Source organism: Rhineura floridana, chromosome 10 (assembly GCF_030035675.1).
Source record: "Rhineura floridana isolate rRhiFlo1 chromosome 10, rRhiFlo1.hap2, whole genome shotgun sequence".
Classification (NCBI taxonomy): Eukaryota; Metazoa; Chordata; class Lepidosauria; order Squamata; family Rhineuridae; genus Rhineura; species Rhineura floridana.
The window spans coordinates 84,484,214-84,501,229 of NC_084489.1; the positions used below are offsets into that span (position 1 = coordinate 84,484,214).

The 17,016-nt window shown below is 44.2% G+C and overlaps 1 protein-coding gene across 6 annotated transcripts in view; it reads right to left on the minus strand.

Moving 5' to 3' along the window:
• The window catches only part of SEC22C (SEC22 homolog C, vesicle trafficking protein), a 47,788-nt gene that overhangs the window by 23,895 nt on the left and 6,877 nt on the right, over positions 1-17,016 (minus strand). For 4 of the 6 annotated variants that reach the window (XR_009758102.1, XR_009758101.1, XM_061586383.1 and 1 more), the window contains exons 3-7: positions 15,716-15,879; positions 13,959-14,138; positions 12,571-12,689; positions 10,084-10,149; positions 1,219-1,418 (exon numbers count right to left, since the gene is read on the minus strand). Coding sequence is in view for 4 of the 6 variants with exons in the window: in XM_061586383.1 (XP_061442367.1) it covers positions 1,263-1,418; positions 10,084-10,149; positions 12,571-12,689; positions 13,959-14,138; positions 15,716-15,879 (685 nt within the window). In the remaining 2 variants the exon portion in view is untranslated. Of the gene's footprint in view, positions 1-1,218; positions 1,419-3,467; positions 9,429-10,083; positions 10,150-12,570; positions 12,690-13,958; positions 14,139-15,715; positions 15,880-17,016 lie in introns of those variants that run through there. The other 2 variants (XM_061586379.1, XM_061586380.1) reach the window with 1 other exon arrangement.

Consider the following 17,016-nt stretch of genomic DNA (forward strand, 5'->3'; position numbering starts at 1 on the left):
TAAAAATGTATATATTAGTGAAAATAACATTAAAAATTGCATTATATTAGGGAAAGTTGCTTGCAAAAATGTGGGCATTAGTCAAAATGGCATGCAAAAATGTGATTAGGAGAAATCACACTAAAATGCTAATAAATTTTCACGAGGATTTTTTTAGAAAAAAATGTTGCAGAATTGTGAAGAAGTGAAGTTGTCAGATCCTTCCATTCCTTCTAAGAAGTGAGATCTACAGGGGCCTTGAAGCTGCCCATCAGCTGTTAGCTGTTGACAGCCAACTGAGCAGCATACAGGTTCCCTGGTCGCCATCTTCCCCACTATAGTGAAATGTATTGTATTCCTATTTAAAATATACTATTATTTCTAAATTTGCATCTATACATACAGGAATATAGGATGCTGCCTTATACTGAGTCAAACTATTGGTCCATCTAGCTCAATATTGTCTACACTGACTAGCAGCAACTCTACAGAGTTTCAGGCAGAGGACATCCCCAGCTTTACCTGGAGATGCCAGGGATTGAACCTGGGAACTTTGGCACTGAAAGCAGATCCTTCACTACTGGGCCTTTCCCTATATCTGGAACTGAGACAAAGGCACCTCAAAGCTTCTGCAGTATTTTATGGATGTTCCTTTGAGCCACAAGGTAACATAGGATAAGACCACCTGGTTGTTAATTGTAGAAAGACAAACCAGAAACCAGCTGGATAATGCTGCAACTCTCATCTGTCCTATTTCACCCATGCGGCAACGGATGGTGTATAGGTGCCCTCTAGTGCCCAAGAGGACAATATGCAGAGGTGAGTTTTCCCAGATTATTCTGCTCCAAGAGAGGACGTTTAGCTCACAATCACTTAAATGTGGGGCATTCTTCTCTCTACCTAGAGTGGAGTATCAGCAGGCTTTGGGTGACCTGCCCATCAGTGTCAACAGCACTGAGCTACATGGATCAATAATCTGAGTATAAGGCAGCTTGCTATGATCTTTTGAGAGCCAGTGTGGTTAGAGTGCCGGAGTAGGGCCTGGGAGACCAGAGTTCAAATTCCCACTCAGCCAGAAAGCGCACTGGGTGACCTTGGGTCAGTCACCATCTCTCAGCCTAACCTACCTCACAGGGTTGTTGTGAGGATAAAATGGGGAGTGGGAGAACCATGTACACCACCTTGAGATTTTTGGAGGAAAGGTGGGATATAAATGGAATACAGTAGGGCCCCACTTACCGGTGCTTCACATTCCGGCTTTCCGCTAATGCAGCGGCTTTCAATTAGGGGAAATTCCCCGTTGTAAAGCCGTTTTTGCGCTTTTGCAGCATTTTGCAGCATTTTGGCGGCATTTTCACGCAACGCGCCCCATTATACTCAATGGGTTCCGCTTTACGGCGGCAGTCCAGAACGGAACCTGCTGTACAAGCGGGGCCCACCTGTAACAAATAAAGATAAATATGCTAAGCCTTTCCTCTGCCCATGGCTTACCTCCACCCCCTCCAGGTGCTTCCCACACACCTAGCCAAGCTGAGATGCCTGCAGCGGCCTCCTAGGGTCCTGCAAGAAAACATTGTCCATTTTGTTATTAAATTTGATTAAACCCTTCTTTTTGCATTCCATTGGCCGTTTGTTAAATAGCATTTGTTTGCTTATTCAGTCATCGTCACCCGCTTCCATTTCCAATGTTCAGACTGTTAGCGCCATTGGTGAAGTAGCCAAAATGGTACTACCCAAGCCCAGGAAGAAGGTAGCGGCAGGTTTGCAGAAATACAAAAACTCCAGAGGGAGGGGGAAACCCTAAAAGGGAGGAGGAACAGACCAATGAGGTCTGAGCACAGTCAGAGGCCACAGAATGTTGACTTGGCGTACTTAGAGGGTTTTATCTACCGCCATTTATTTCTCTCTTTATATTTCTTTTTCATTGTTGTTTACCGCACCCCCTGAATAGTGAGTCATTTCCAGACATCTGTGATGACGTGGGGGGGGGAGAGAGAAACAGGACCTTCCAAGAGCACCAACCCAAACCAGTTTTCCTGCTACTTATAAGTAATCATCCATTTGACAGTCTTCAACCTTGCCCCCCCAGATGTTACTGCACTACTACTCCCATCATCCTGGCGGCTTAGCCAACGATGATGGGAGTTGTAGTCCAACCACATCTGGGGCCTTAAGGTTAAAACACTGGAAACACAGATGCTCTTAATATCTGCCTCTGGCATTGTGTATAAAAGTAGATGCCACTGATTTAAGTTGTACATTTGGGGGGGACAGTTTGCTACTTAGCATTGTGTTTTTCTGGAGTTAACCTTAAACTCTGCATAGCCTTCTATGTCCTTTTCTTAGTAGCCAGTATCAACCCACGTGCTCTTCCATTTCAAAGCAGACTAACGCTCAACTCGTCTGTAGGCTGGCCAAAATTCCCAAATGTTCTCAGAGATACATTTTAACCTTCTTGCTTTGATCGCTGCATGTAATGCTCCTCATTTGCTGGTTGAGGTGGGGCTGAACCCCCACCCCACCCCGCTACTTTTATTCCCAACTATTGCCGCCCTGGGCTCCTGCTAGGAGGAAGGGCAGGATATAAATCAAATAATAAATAAATAAACTTCAAAAGGAAAGGCTCCTCCCAATTGCTTCCTCTGCCAACATCAAACAGTGCATCGGTGCGGTTTTAAAGTTGTCAACTCAAAAAGAGAAGCCAATAGGAATGTCACACACAGAGATACTTGAAAGAAAAGGAATGAATCAACACTGTGCACATACACACCTTTCTTTTTTGGATGGATTGCGGGGAGGGACACCGATCCAATGACTGGAGAGATTTGGAAGCAATAGTTTATACAGGATCTAACAAAGGAAATCTGGGAAAGGACCATAGCTCAGTGGTAGGCCACATGCTTTTCATGAATAAAGTGCCAGGTTCAGTTCCTGGCATCTCCAGGTAAGAAGGATCAGGTGGCAAGCAATGGGAAGGATCTCTGCTTTAAAAACACCCTGAAGAGCCACTGCCAACAAATAGGCAAATAGGAAGCTGCCTTTTATCAGGTCAGACTGTGATTTGCTTCGGGGATACAGGAAGAGAAACATAGGTGGAATACATATAGGAACATTGGAAACCATCTTCTACTGAGTCAGACCATTGGTCCATCTAGCTCAATATTGTCTACACTGACTGGCAGCAGCTCTCCGGGGTTTCAGGCAGGGGCTTTCTCTAGCTTTACCTGGAGATGCCGAGGCTGAACTTGGGACCTTCTGCATTCAAGGCAGATGCTGGACCCCTGAGCTACAGACTTTCCTGGTTCGCCATCCATTTTGACCAACCTCAAAAACGTCCTTTGGGCGTAGGGCTGTGACTAACCTGAAAAGTTATCAGGACCCTGGAGAGTTGCAAAAGGCAATAGGAGGAAGGATGGACTACCCAGCCTGTGACGCTCCTGACCTCCGCAATGCAAATCACAATATACAAGCAACTACAAAAATGTCCTTTATTCGTTGACTCATAATTGTCCATTAATTTATATACATATATACACTCATGCAAAAATGACTTTTGACATTGACACAAGATTACAGTGCAAAAAACATCAGAAAAAAATGATTACCTCTTTTCCACAAAAAAAAGTTTGAGAAATGTCTTTGGTTTAAAAATAAAAAGGGGCGAGAGCTTTTTAGTTCCTAATCTCTTGGGTGACTTTAAGGAGCAAACAAATTTAAAATTCGGCATCTGTTGGCTTTTATTCAGAAGGAAAGCCAACACTGGCATGTTGAATGAGTAAGTGGAAATGGATACTAAAGCCGCACTGAAGCCCAGGCCATCCTACAGCGTGTCCCCTTCACAATATACCCTAAACTCTGCCCCTCTTCAGAGTGAACAAAGTTACCCTAACAATTTGGTTTTTATTTGTTTTTGTGATTGACTTGTTCAATTGGGTTGTATCCAATGCTAGTCGCGCCCTGTGAAATTAATGGAAGTGGCTAACTTAGATCCATTAATTTCAATGGATCTACTTAGACTAAAATTTAGCTGGATACATCTTGCTGTATGTTGACAGAGATAGTGATGGCACAGCAGCAGCTGAGCCAAATTGTTCCAAGCCCTGCTGTAAAGACCTAGTGTTCAGTAAGGAGATAAATGCCAACATCTGGGTTTTACCACTTCAGACTGTAGGTTGGGGGTTCACATGATAAAACATGTCATTGAATAGAAGAACCCCCTCCCCCCTTGGAAGTTGTCAGGAACGATTCTAGTCTAGCCTTCTCCTTGACATGCTAGCTTTCCATGAGCAGGGACTTTTTTCTGTACCGAGAATTTCATCCTGAAAGCCCCCCAAGTACCAAACTAAAGAATGGCAAGCACGGTCAAAAGGATGGAGCCCTGGGCTTTCTTCTTGTGTTTGATCCTTTGAGCCTATTGCCATGTTGGCTTGTGGAGACTTGAATAGGGGACTGGCAAAAAAAAAAACCAAAAACTGAACACCAAACACATAGCCTTGAAAAGAAGTCCTATTAGCTTCAGTGACACTTTCAGGTACAAATTATTTAAAAAGTGTGAGAAGGAAACAATTGCACATAGCAATGCTCCACCAGTGGAAAAAATGCCCGCTTCTAAAAAGCTATCACATCAGGGAGACTTTTTGACATGCTAGTTTTCTTTTTGAAGGGAGTTTGTACAAACCCCACATTCGCATGCCGAATGGTACACTCCCAGGCAGACTCTACCAAGTAATTTTTCGGACTTGTTGGATAATCCCCAAGCATGCTGAGGATCACAGGCTAAACTTTAAATACCATCCTTTTTAAAAAAACACAAATCCAGTGTGTATCAATCAGATGCTAAAATTAGGGGAACGGGATGTATTTTGAAAAACAGGCAGAGGAGAGGTAGTGATTTTAGTACTCAATATGTGAGGGGGGGGATGGTAGGAGCTGGTTTTGTGTGGTGGATGCTAGCTATTAAATAAGCAATGAAGTCTCAGTATGAGGTACCAGCAGATTTTAGAGAATTATTCAGTTCTTCAGTTCTCATTTCAGGCTGCCTGCAGACTAAGGAAGTTAATTCTCCATCCATATTTCTCTCTCTTATAGCCAAGAGAGAAAATAAACACCCTGAGTAGGGGACCGATCCTGCAGAACATGCAACCAGGGTGGCTGTGGGATTGGTTTGCTCAGTGGCAATGCAATCCAGCACATGATTCTACCTCCAATCGCAGGTTAAGAGAGTATCCTGTAAAACATCTGACAGATTGCCAAGGAAAAACTGCATCAGAACTTTACACATAATAAACTTGTTCCAAAAGTTATCAAAAGGGTTCACAAATGGTGTAAATGCTGGCATAATATTTCCACACGTTAAATACCGGAATATACAATGCAGCAGAGGCTGAGAGAAGCACAGGCCCTAGTTACTACTTTCAAAAGTGCATGCTCTTAAATTAAACGCCGATCACATATCTTAAATAAATCCAATGAGCTGCAATAAAGATATTAGGAAGCAAGTGAGAGAGAACCTGCTCTATTCTCAGTTACAGGGCAAGAGCTTTTATTAATAATAACCGCATATTCTTTTAAGAGTTGAGAAAGGTTACACAACAGTTGACAGGCTGGGAGGGAGGAGAAATATTTTTGCCAGATGTGCCACAAGTCAAGTCTAAACCTGTGCCTGGATTGCAAGGAAGAGCTTGCGTGTTCCTCCTTACAGAAAATTCTCTGCCCACAGAAAACTAGCAGAGCAGGGAGGCTAGGCAAGATGCTTTCTTGACACCTACTTTCTACATAAAGGGATTTCTTATTTATTTCGTACTGAGGAAGATGTGAGCCCCCAACTGCAGTTCAAACAAGGGCAGCCTAGACCAGAGGCTCCAGCAAGCAATGCAGCCATGCAGTGCCTTGGGGCAGTGCCGCCTCCCGTTCAACTTACCAAAGGAAACAAAGTGGTAAAGGAGAGGCAGGCTAGAGTGTAGGGACAACTCTATGCCTCACAAACCTTCCTGTTCTGCCCAAGTGTGCCACAAAGTCCTCACCACTGCACCCACGCCAGTGTTAGCATTATGGCTGGTTAACTCGTTTGGAGACAGAACTTTTCTAAATATGGGACTTCTGCCCATTCAAATTCGCTTCAGGGTGAATTAGCTAGCTGTCAGTAGGCGCCACTCTCATGCTTTCTGCAGAGTCACAGCAGTGCTTCCCAAACTGCGTGCTGTGAGAGAAGTTGAAGGGCACCCTGGAAAAAAATTATGTCACCATGTTGGATGCATCCACTACTCCATGCATCTATCAGAGCAGGAATGCTGCACTGATTCTCCCTAAACGTGAACAGCATCATACCCAGAGGAGATGGATGTGTGGGGATTCTCTCAAATAGCCCATGCTACAGCTGGGGAGTATGGAGCGAACCCCAGAAACATCACTGCTACCCAGAAGCACCACCCCATCCACGAGCCCTGAATAACTGAATCTGGGGTGTGTGGGAAACCTGGGAACCAATCATAACTGGGGAGTCCCAGGGGCCTTGCCAACTGTTCTGGGCATTGCTCTGGGGGAGACATTATACTTGAGCCCAGAGTCAAACAGAGAAGAATGTCTCCAATTGTAATCAGTTCCCACCGCCAAGGAGCTCCACAGCTCTCCTTTTGCATATTACAGTAGGGCCCCACTCATACGGCGGGTTATGTTCCAGACCCCAACTAAAAGCAAAACCCGCAGTAAAGCGGAACTCCGTCAATAAAATGGCCCCCAACACCCGAAAAACGCAGTAAAAGTGGAACAAGTGCCGTATGAGTAGGGCCTTGCTCTAATTGAAAGCCACCGTATTAGCTGGCCGCTGAAAAGCGGGGCCCTACTGTACTCCAAAAAAGACAAGAGCATTCAGTCCTGTTTCAGCACTTCCACATAACTTATGAAAGTGTCCTGGAAGGCATGAAACACACACACCCTTTAAAGGCCACCCAGGAAGCCGCACTTCTCTTACAGACAAAAAGCAGCCAAAGAAGAATTTAAAGGGGTGAGGAAGGGAGAAGATCGGGAAGAAATAAAAGGCCACCAAAGTATGGCAGGGGAGGCATTTTCCCGAATCTGGGCTCTAATACAGGTTGGCCAAAAAGCACCACACAGGAAAGGGAAACGCATGAGCCTTCTGAAGGCATTAGATCAAAGTAGGCTGCTGAGTTGTTCATGCAAGGTAAGTTAGGGCAAAGGGCCAATTTTGAAGTTATTTTTGCTCTAATCAATCCAATCTGATTCATTTATTTACAGAGCAACCAGATGCCACTTTGGAAGGGAATGGTATGCATAAGAGGCAATCTCAACAGTGCAATCGAGTAAGGGTGATTTTTTTAAAAGAAAAAAAGTTATGGGCCACAAGACCAGAAGACAGAGTTGAGTCTGAAGTCTAGCCCATTCCCCTCCATCACAGCCTGGTCAGACTTTCACTGTCGTAGTCGCAGCTTCCCTAGCTCTAAGGATTAGAAACATTTTTGTTTCTTTAAGTGAAAGCTGGGATTCTTAAGAATCTCAGTGGATGCAGTGGTTGCCGTATGCCACCCTAAACCAGCATTGCTGTTTGCAGTCAACATGTACCCTGGATGGTACTTAACAGCTGCCCCATTAATCCTTTCACTTCTTCTGCATGGGGGGCAAATGGGGTGCTAATCTGTGATATCTGATCCCCGTCAACAAGACAATACTTGATATTGTTCCTCCGCCCATTTGTTCTGCAAACTTGTGGCGGTGGACACATTTGTGCAGAAGGCAGATGCCAAGTGCAGAAAGTATTGCTTAAGAGTTCAGCATGGACCTCTCTTTCACCCTGTTGCACATTCAATGCCTTTTATACACACACACACAGAGGTCAGGGCTAAAATGCTGAATGGGATGTGCAAGAACTCCCCCCCCCCCAGCGATGATTCCCAAGCCACATCAATACCAGTGGTGGCTGCTGCCCTTTGGGAGCTAGTAGGGTGGAAAGCAAGGAGCCCAGGAGCAGGTGGCACCAGAGCCAATGACAGACAAACAATGGACTGCCTTCAAGTCGATTCCGACTTATGGCGACCCCATGAATAGGGTGTTCATGGTAAGCGGTATTCAGAGGGGGGTTACCATTGCCTTCCTCTGAGGCTGAGGGGCAGTGACTGGCCCAAGGTCACCCAGTGAGCTTCATGGCTGTGTGGGGATTCGAATCCTGGTCCCCCAGGTCGTAGTCCAACACCTTAACCACTACACACTAATTCTAGTTTTGTCCCCATTCTCCTCCCTACTGAGCTATACAAGGGAAGGAGGAAACTGACAGCCATGGCCACTCTCTGGACCGGCTGTAAGCAAGAAGGCAGGCAGGAGGGGGCTGGCTGAGAGCAGAGTGAGACTAGTGGAACAGCACCTCCTTTGCCCAAATGGACTAGCCTCCACCAATCAACACCCTTCATTCCTCTTCAAGGAGCTACTGTCTTTTGCCTTTTCCTCCTGTTCCTTATAGGAACAAAGGATTTATCCACAACTCATTCATTACTATTGATCTAAAGGCATGCAGACTCATTCATGAACTTTTGTTAAGATCAGTTGCTACTACCCTAGCATAGTCATGGCAAAGTGCCTACCATTGAAATCCATCTTTGCCATAAAAGATGAACCGTTCTATTAACTTCACCTGTGTCTTAAAACTTGTAGGCGTCAAAAGGTCTACCACACAGATGCAACTACAAATGGATATCTGACCAACTGGAACTTGTTTGGGGGATTTCCACTTCAGACGTTTCAGTGTGCAAGCCACAGTGATCATCACCTTAAGGCTCTCTCTCTTCTCCAGTGGGATATGGCTTGATACTCTGGGGCTGTCTAGAGCTGTCCTGCTCTATGCTTTGCAGAATACTATCCAGCGGATTATTTGTTTTACGGTTGATGACAACTGCAGCCTGCCCTTCTCCTAGGAGTCCAGAGCAGTGCACAGGAAGGACTAGCTGAGGCCTCTAGCTCTGCTGCACGCCAGAGGGAACATTCAGATCATCCTCTGGCTTATGTGCATTGATCTGTAAAGGACTGGTGCACAGAGGACCCAGACTTCAGTTGGACCAGGGATCCCTTTTGCTTCTATAAACCTATGACTGATTTTTGCTAAAAAACTCTTCTTTTGGGAGACGCAGGGTTGAAAAACCCACCATGTTACGCAAGCTGGCTTTGACCAGCGTGGAACACCCCCTTCCCAAATCAAACTCTTTTTTGGGGGGGGAAACACATCTGGCATTCCATGATTGTTTTCAGACTCCAAAGTCTGGCTGTTTCTCCACAACTTGTCGCGTTAGTATCTGATGGGAAGAAAGAGACGCCGCTCCTATGTGGAAAAGTATCTGCCAGATGTTCCTTAATCCATGCAGGTAGGTGTTGCATAGACAGACTATGACGAAAAGTACAAAGACTTTTATCTTCCTGGCAGAACTGTAGAACAGGTAAAGGTAGCACTGAAAAAGGAACAACACAGAAGAGCAGTTTAGCGACCAGGCTATGAAGGGAAGAAGATCTGCTTTGCACGCAGAAGGTCCCAGGTTCAATCCCTGGCATCCTGACTAGGAATGTCCCCAGACTAAAGAGCTGCTGCCAGTCAGTGCAGACAAGACTGAGCTAGATGGACCAATGCGGCCTGACTCAGTGTAAGGTAGTTCCCTGCATTACTATGAATACACAACACAGGCAAGGCTGTCAATTGTTTACAATGTGGTTTGAAGCATTCGTGCACTTTAGAACAAACGTCAACATTGCACATCACAGTCACTTGAAGGCCGATGAAATCGGAGTGTGTCCCAAGACCAGAACCAACACAAAACTGCATTTACTGTGCTAGGGCCACCAGCAGACATCCTACAGATCTTACGGTGTGAACGGATAAAATGTAGCATCAGAATAAGCTCACAGTGGGCCTTCAGTAATCAGCTGCAGTTCCGTGTTAGTGCCTGTATTTAAATTATTATAACATGCAAGTGCGGACATGCAATAATTTTGATTGAAATGTGCCCTTAAAATCTCCCATATTTGCCCAGGCTCTTTTTTTTCTCAAGTGCCAATGAAAAGAGACACAAGCAGCACGAAGAGATAAGAGGAAGCAGATAAGGTACTTACCAACAGAAAGCAGGCGACGAAGGGGAGGAGGAATGCTATTACATTTCCAATTCCTTTGTGATCTTCCTGTTGGAAGATGATATTTGAAGGTCACGTTAACTCAGCCCATGCAAATAAGTCCACAATGTTATTAGAACATTGGGATTACTATCTTGCTTGCCTATGTATATTTGTGTTCAGTCATGTGCCTAAAAGTGGGGATTTTTTTTGGGGGGGGGGACAAATCACTTGGAAAGCCTCCTTGACTATTTCTAAGCCTGAATGGATTTGTTTAAAGAAGGTACACAGTAGTCTTTATTTTTTACTTTGGCGTTTGGCACACAGAATCAGGAAGGAGCTAAACTGATATTTAACTTGCAAGAGAATTTGTGTACACAGTTGAGTCTTATCACAGAAGAATCAAATACCAACGAAAGTGGTTTCCAACAGTACAGCACTTATCTAGCTCAAATCTGTTCCAGGGGACTTTTAAAAAAGCTCGTAGAAAACTCCATTTTTAGAGCTCTGAATTTACCACAGGGGAAAAAAGAATGGTTGTGTTCATGTTAAATCCTTCAAGGATGTCAAGAGCTATTCCGAGATAGAATACTTCACCTGTTTTGTTTTACTGGAGTAATTTTTATAAATGCAAAGGTTACCAGCTTTCAACTTGCACAGAACACTTTGCTATATCTAAGTTACTCTTGTGCTGTCAAAGATATTGGAAGGGGGCTGGGAGATCCCTGTAAAATAAGCTTAGAAGTTTATCTAACTGTCTGGGGAGCAAAAAAAAATCCTACTGCCTTCATTATTATTTCAGAGTTGATTCTAGAATGTGTTACTTCTGGAAGTTAGGAGGGTTTTCCAGTCAAAATTGATCAGTGGCCAATTTATAGATGCTTATTTATTTATTATTTCAATCTGTATGCCGCTTTTCTTCAAAAATGTGCCCAAAAGAGTTCACAACAGCAAAACATGCAAATCAACATAACATTAAAACAGTCTAAATGATAACTAGTTTCAAAGCATAGTATAACCATCTAAATAATTCATTCTGATAACATGGATCTTATAACATTTTACATTTATTATAAAATAAGACATCAATTGATATCAGTCAGTTAAAATATATAAACCAGTGGCAAACAAAGTTGTTTAAATTGTTTTAAATTGTTTTTAAAAGATGTTTTAAATTTGTATATTTGTTTTTAATGTTTTTAGTTACTGTAAACCGCCCAGAGAGCTTCGGCTATGGGGCGGTATACAAATACAATAAATAAATAAAGAAATAAAATACAATAAACATTTCCAGTACAATCGCATATGAACCATAATATAAGCAGCCAGTACATGGCAATACTATACCAAACGGCATAATAATAATTTTTATGATGATTTATGATAATTCACTAATAGGCAAAAACCTTGCAGTTTAAGAATGTACCTATAGCCCACAGATATTTCTACCAAACTTTAAAAAGCAGGGAAATTGGGCAGCTATAGCGAATGCACCAGGGGAGCAGGAGACCTGACCTCCTCTCTGAGATATTGTACTGCCCTACAAATCCGTCAAAATGCAAACACCATTTGGGTTGGTCTTTCACAGTCCAATCCACTTCCTGTGTAGCTTGGAAAAATTTGGTAACATGTGCCTCTGACTTTGAAATCTCGATTCTTTCTGACTGTTTTGTGTATCGCCATGAAAATTGAGAGGGTTGTTAAGCAAGTGTTTCTGAGTTCAGGACTATAAGTTTTGTAAGATTTTGTTTTGAAATGAGCTTATGGGAAGCATCAGAATGGCATGGGGGGTATTTTCAATTTAACAGTGCGGAATGTGAAAAATCCACGCTGGCTACAGTATACAGCCACTCTTGTGGCTGTATAATGATTAAATTTATATCCCAAAGAAGCCCAGGGTGCACTAACAAAGTAACTAACAAATGAAGGGCATAATTTTTTTCATGCACATGGTTCCTAGTAACTTGATCATGTACTATAAATTGCTCAAAAATCCATGTTATACTTGGTGACCTGAAATGAAAACAATTCTCTTTACAGTCACGTGGCTGTCATGTAAGTAACTAAATGTCCCTGAACAAAGATTAGCACATGGAGCTGGCAAGGTTAAGTTATCTTGCGATGACAGATCATCTCAAACATGAGTGCAGAAATCAAACCTGCTCATAGGCTTCCCTTTAGTATACCGTGTTGGACTACGACCTGGGAGGCCAGGGTTCGAATCCCTACACAGCCATGAAGCTCACTGGGTAACCTTGGGCCAGTCACTGCCTCTCAGCCTCAGAGGAAGGCAATGGGAAACCTCCTCTGAATACCATTTACCATGAAAACTCTATTCATAGGGTCGCCATAAGTCACAATCGACTTGAAGGCAGGCCATTTCCCATTTCTATTGGCCAGAGCGAGAACAGGAAGCTAGACTAGATGGGCTGCTGGCCTGATTCAACAGGCCTCTGAGCTCCTTGCCCCCATGTCATCATCTCCAGTTACCTGAAACGAATATTCTGCAAGGTGAACGCCTCGAATGAGATTCAGCGCTCCACACATGATGTTGAGAACAAGAGATAAGATTCCCAAAGCAGACACAGGTTGCATTCTGTAAGCAGGGGCTTCCGGCCAATTGGAGAAGAAAGGGAAGGAGAAGAACAAAGATTGGTGAGCGCTGCTAGGAAATTTACAGCCTTTTCTCATGCTTCATATATACTCTGGTGTCTAAACGAGTTTCCAGCACAGGTGGCTTCCCACCAGGCATCTTTTGTAAAGTATTTATTCCTACAGTCACTCTTGGAACTTATGAGAACCAATTCAGGACGCTAATACTGATCTAGCTAATAGGGTTATTGCAAGGGTTGCAAGGCAATCTATGTGAAGCAATTTTACTCTATTTAAAGTGGTACATAAAATTCTGAGTATCATTGTAACATGCAAATAACGTGACACGACTTTTGCAGGAGCTAAGAGCGTGCCCCGGTGGACTCTTATCTGTCTTGTATCTTCAGCGAGTTGCCCATTTTGAAGAGATGCTCTTATAGTGACTGCTCTTGATCCATGTTAGCACCATTATTTTTGTATTTGCCTTTGGCTGTGACTATGGCCCCTTTCACACTGCAGTTTATTCCGTTATTCTGACGATTTATTTCCTGTTAATTTGCGCATGAAATTTGAGCTTTCACACGACATAACGGGTAGCTCCGGAATTCTGGTGGAATGTAGTGGAAGTTTAGTGCTAATTTCCGTAATAAATGATACCTGAAAAACTCCGATAGCAGGCTGGGAAACCAGAAGGTTGCGGGAGTTTTGCGCTAGCTGCCGCTGCTCATGTGACAGCCATCCCAGCATGCAGTGCGTCCCCGCCCTGACCAACAGCCCTCCCAGCATGCAGCCTTCCCGCGCTGCTGCACTGACACCGCTGCGCCTCCCAGCCGATCCCAGCTGCTCCTGAGAGCAGCCTGTGCTGCTGCTGCTTGTGCTCAACCAGAGCCTGCGCGGCCGCGCCTCTCAGCTGATCGCGATCGGGCCTCTTTCAACCCCCCCATGCACTGAAAGAACAGGCCTCAAACCAGCTCATCCGGTGTCACATGAGGCCGAATGAGTGGGGGGGGGAGGAGAAAAACTCTGCTCCGTGTGTGAAAGACTGTTGCGCAAAACACCGGTATAACAGGTACTGCAGTGTGAAAGGGATTTTTGAAATCCGGAACGAAGCACTACCTTTTTAATCCGTTAAACTAGCGCTATTAGCCCCATGTGTGAAAGCAGCCTATGGCTTTTGGCTACAGTTGCTAGAAAAACACCCTAGAAATTAACCAGCAATTAGAAGTGTCGAACCAGCTAATGAATACAAGCAACGAAAGAGCCCGTGTTTGTGCATTGCAGCTCACCAGATTCCACATGCAGCTCTGCATGGCCGTTCACCATTCCATTCCTCAGCTCCACCTCTTCCAACTTCACCAGCGCAGGAGGCCGCAAGCGAAGCTCTTCTTGGACTTTTTCCAAGTTGAACTTTGTCTGTGCACAGTTTGTGCAACTGAAGCGGCTTTTGACTTTTTGAATGACATTGTCTGCAGCAGAGAAGCGGGGGGGGGGAAATCACAGAAAATAAGGAAATACATGCAAATACGCTTCCTCTGCAAAACGAATACTGCCCATGGAACTCAACCTTTCCGAGTGCCGAATTTCTATTTGGCGCAGAACAGCTGCAACCTCACCAAACACGTTGCAGCTTCTGTGGAATAACTACTCGCCACAGAAAGCAACAATAAAAGTACCTTCCTAGCATCTCTGCTAACTTTTCAGCGCCTTTTGAAGACTTTCCTCTTCCAACAAGCCTTTTAAGTTGAGACCTATCCCAGTCTGTGTTACAATTGCTTGTTAATACGTCTGTTTTTTAAATAATGTTTTTAACCCTTTTTTAAAAGATGTTTTTAAAGCTTTTTTTAAAAATGTTTTTAACGTTGTTTTGTTTTAATGTATTTTAAGGTCTGTTTTTATGATGTTTTAAAGTGTTTTTAGCATTTCTGTTTGCCGCCCTGGTCTCCTGCTGGGAGGAAGGGCGGGATATAAATCAAATAATTAATCAATAAATAACTTCCCTGGAAAAAAGCACCAAACTGCTGATACTACCTTCCTGAATTAACAAAATACACCTATCAGAAATCACTGGGGAAAGAATGTCTTGCTTTGTCCAAGTTCCTGGCCATGATCTGCCTCCACTGTTGAAGTCCGTGTGCCTCAGAACACCCACTGCTGGGAATCGCAAGGGGGGACAGTGCTGTTGCACTCAGGTCCTGCTTCTGGGCTTCTCAGAGGCATCTGGTTAGCTACTATGGGAACAGGATGCTGGACTCGATGGGCCATTGGCCTGATCCAGCAGGACTCCTCTTCTGCAGTGGAGAGGGAGACACAGTGTTTCTACAAAGTTAAGAATCGCTGCCTTCACTGATCAAGCGTCCTGCCTCCAGCAAACAGTCCTCGTTAGGAGCCTCGTTCGGACAGGGCTTAACATAGGAAGAGAGCCAGTGTGGCGTAGTGGTTAAGGTGTTGGACTAGGACCTGGGAGACCAGGGTTCGAATCCCCACATAGCCATGAAGCTCACTGGGTGACTTTGGGCCAGTCACTGCCTCTCAGCCTCATGAAAATCCTATTCATAGGGTTGTCATAAGTTGGAATCGACTTGAAGGCAGTACATAACATAGGAAGCTGCTTTATACTGAGTCAGACTCATTGGTCCATCTAGCTCAGTACTGTCTACACTGACTGGCAGCAACTCTCCAGGGCTTCAGGCAGAAGCCCTCCCTGGAGATGCCAGGGATTGAACCTGCGACCTTTTGCATGCAAAGCAGATGCTCTACCCCTGAGCTATCATCCTTCCCTTAAGTATTGCCTGGGTTCTGAAACATTTCAGTGCCTTGAATAAGAGATTATTTCGCCGTCTGGGCAGGATTGTTATCCCTGTGCTTCCCTTCTGGCAGACAAAATCAATTAAGATTAAGGCGACAAAGATACACCAAGCACGTGTAAGAAATAATGTCAGCCAGGCTTCTTGTTTTATTTGAAAGGTGATACTCGCTACCGATTCCTGAGAAGAAGAAAAAGAGAGAGAGAGAGACAGAGAGAGAGAGAGAGCATGGTACACACCAAATTCAAGGAATGCATATGGTCTGGAAGCCAGGCCCACACTGGTGGCATCGTAGGTAGTGGCAAATTCCCACAGGAGCTCTTCCAGAAAGAGAAACGCCATGGCAGCTGGGTAACTGCTGTTGTAAATGCCCAAGCAGGCAACGTCTCCAGAAGAATGAAAGCTGAGAAGAAAGATATCCAGGATTCACTACCAGCATCAGGCACAGACTAAACAAATGGTACACTGAAAGAAATCCAGCAGTCAAAGCTCTGTGCTTAGAATCCAACCCTACAGGGGATGGGGCTGTTTGCTGCTCACACACAGACCTAGATGCCTCTGTGAATCTTATGCTTTCGTTGTTTTTAAAGCATGCCTCTCAAAACGTAGGGGGAATGCTTCCCAGACTTGTAGAAACACTACCCTTTTTGCTGGTCTCAGAGACCACAACTCTGGACATGCGCTTAGCATACATGTTATCAGGAAGTAACCTTGGACAAGGTTATGAGCAGAGAGATGTCACTGAGAGACTTGGACAGATGCCCTACATGACATGGGGGGCTTCTAGTTTGCAACAGACAAAAGAAGCAACATCAGGTTAGAGTTCGTGGAATATAATAAACACCCTCACCTCATCTTTATTTTGTACATCAGCCTTCCTCAACCTGGTGCACTTCAGGTATTTTGGACCACAGCTACCACTGGCCCCAGCCAGCACAGTCCAAAACATATGGAGGGCACAGGTTTGGGGAAGGCTGCCCTACAGGGGTCTCCCACTAGGGTTGCCAGGTTCAGGGCCTGAGACTGATCCTGTATCTTTAGGAAAAGAGAAAGTCAGCCAAGTGCAGGTGTTCTTGCAACACTGTAATGGGAAAAACCACAAGGTGGAATTCTCCCTTCCCCCTGCACAACTGTTAAAGATACAGAAGACCTCTTGGAGGCCGGGCCTGGCAACCCTATCTCCCACAATGTACTTAAATGTATTTAATTGTCTATAATTGTGTTATTGGTATTCCAGTTTTATTTATTAATTCATTTATTTATTAATTCAATTTATATACAGCCCCATAGCCGAAGCTCTCTGGGCGGTTCACAACAGGTAAAAAAAATCTGACATACAATTAAAACCTCATGTTAAGCATTTAAAATGAGTTAAAAATAACAAGAATTAAAACATGATTGAACACATACTAAAATGCATATTAAATACTACTAAAATGCTGAAAATGCCTGGGAGAATAGGAAGGTTTTTACCTGACGCCGAAAAGATAATGTTGGCGCCAGGCGTATCTCATCAGGAAGAATATTCCATAGTTCGGGG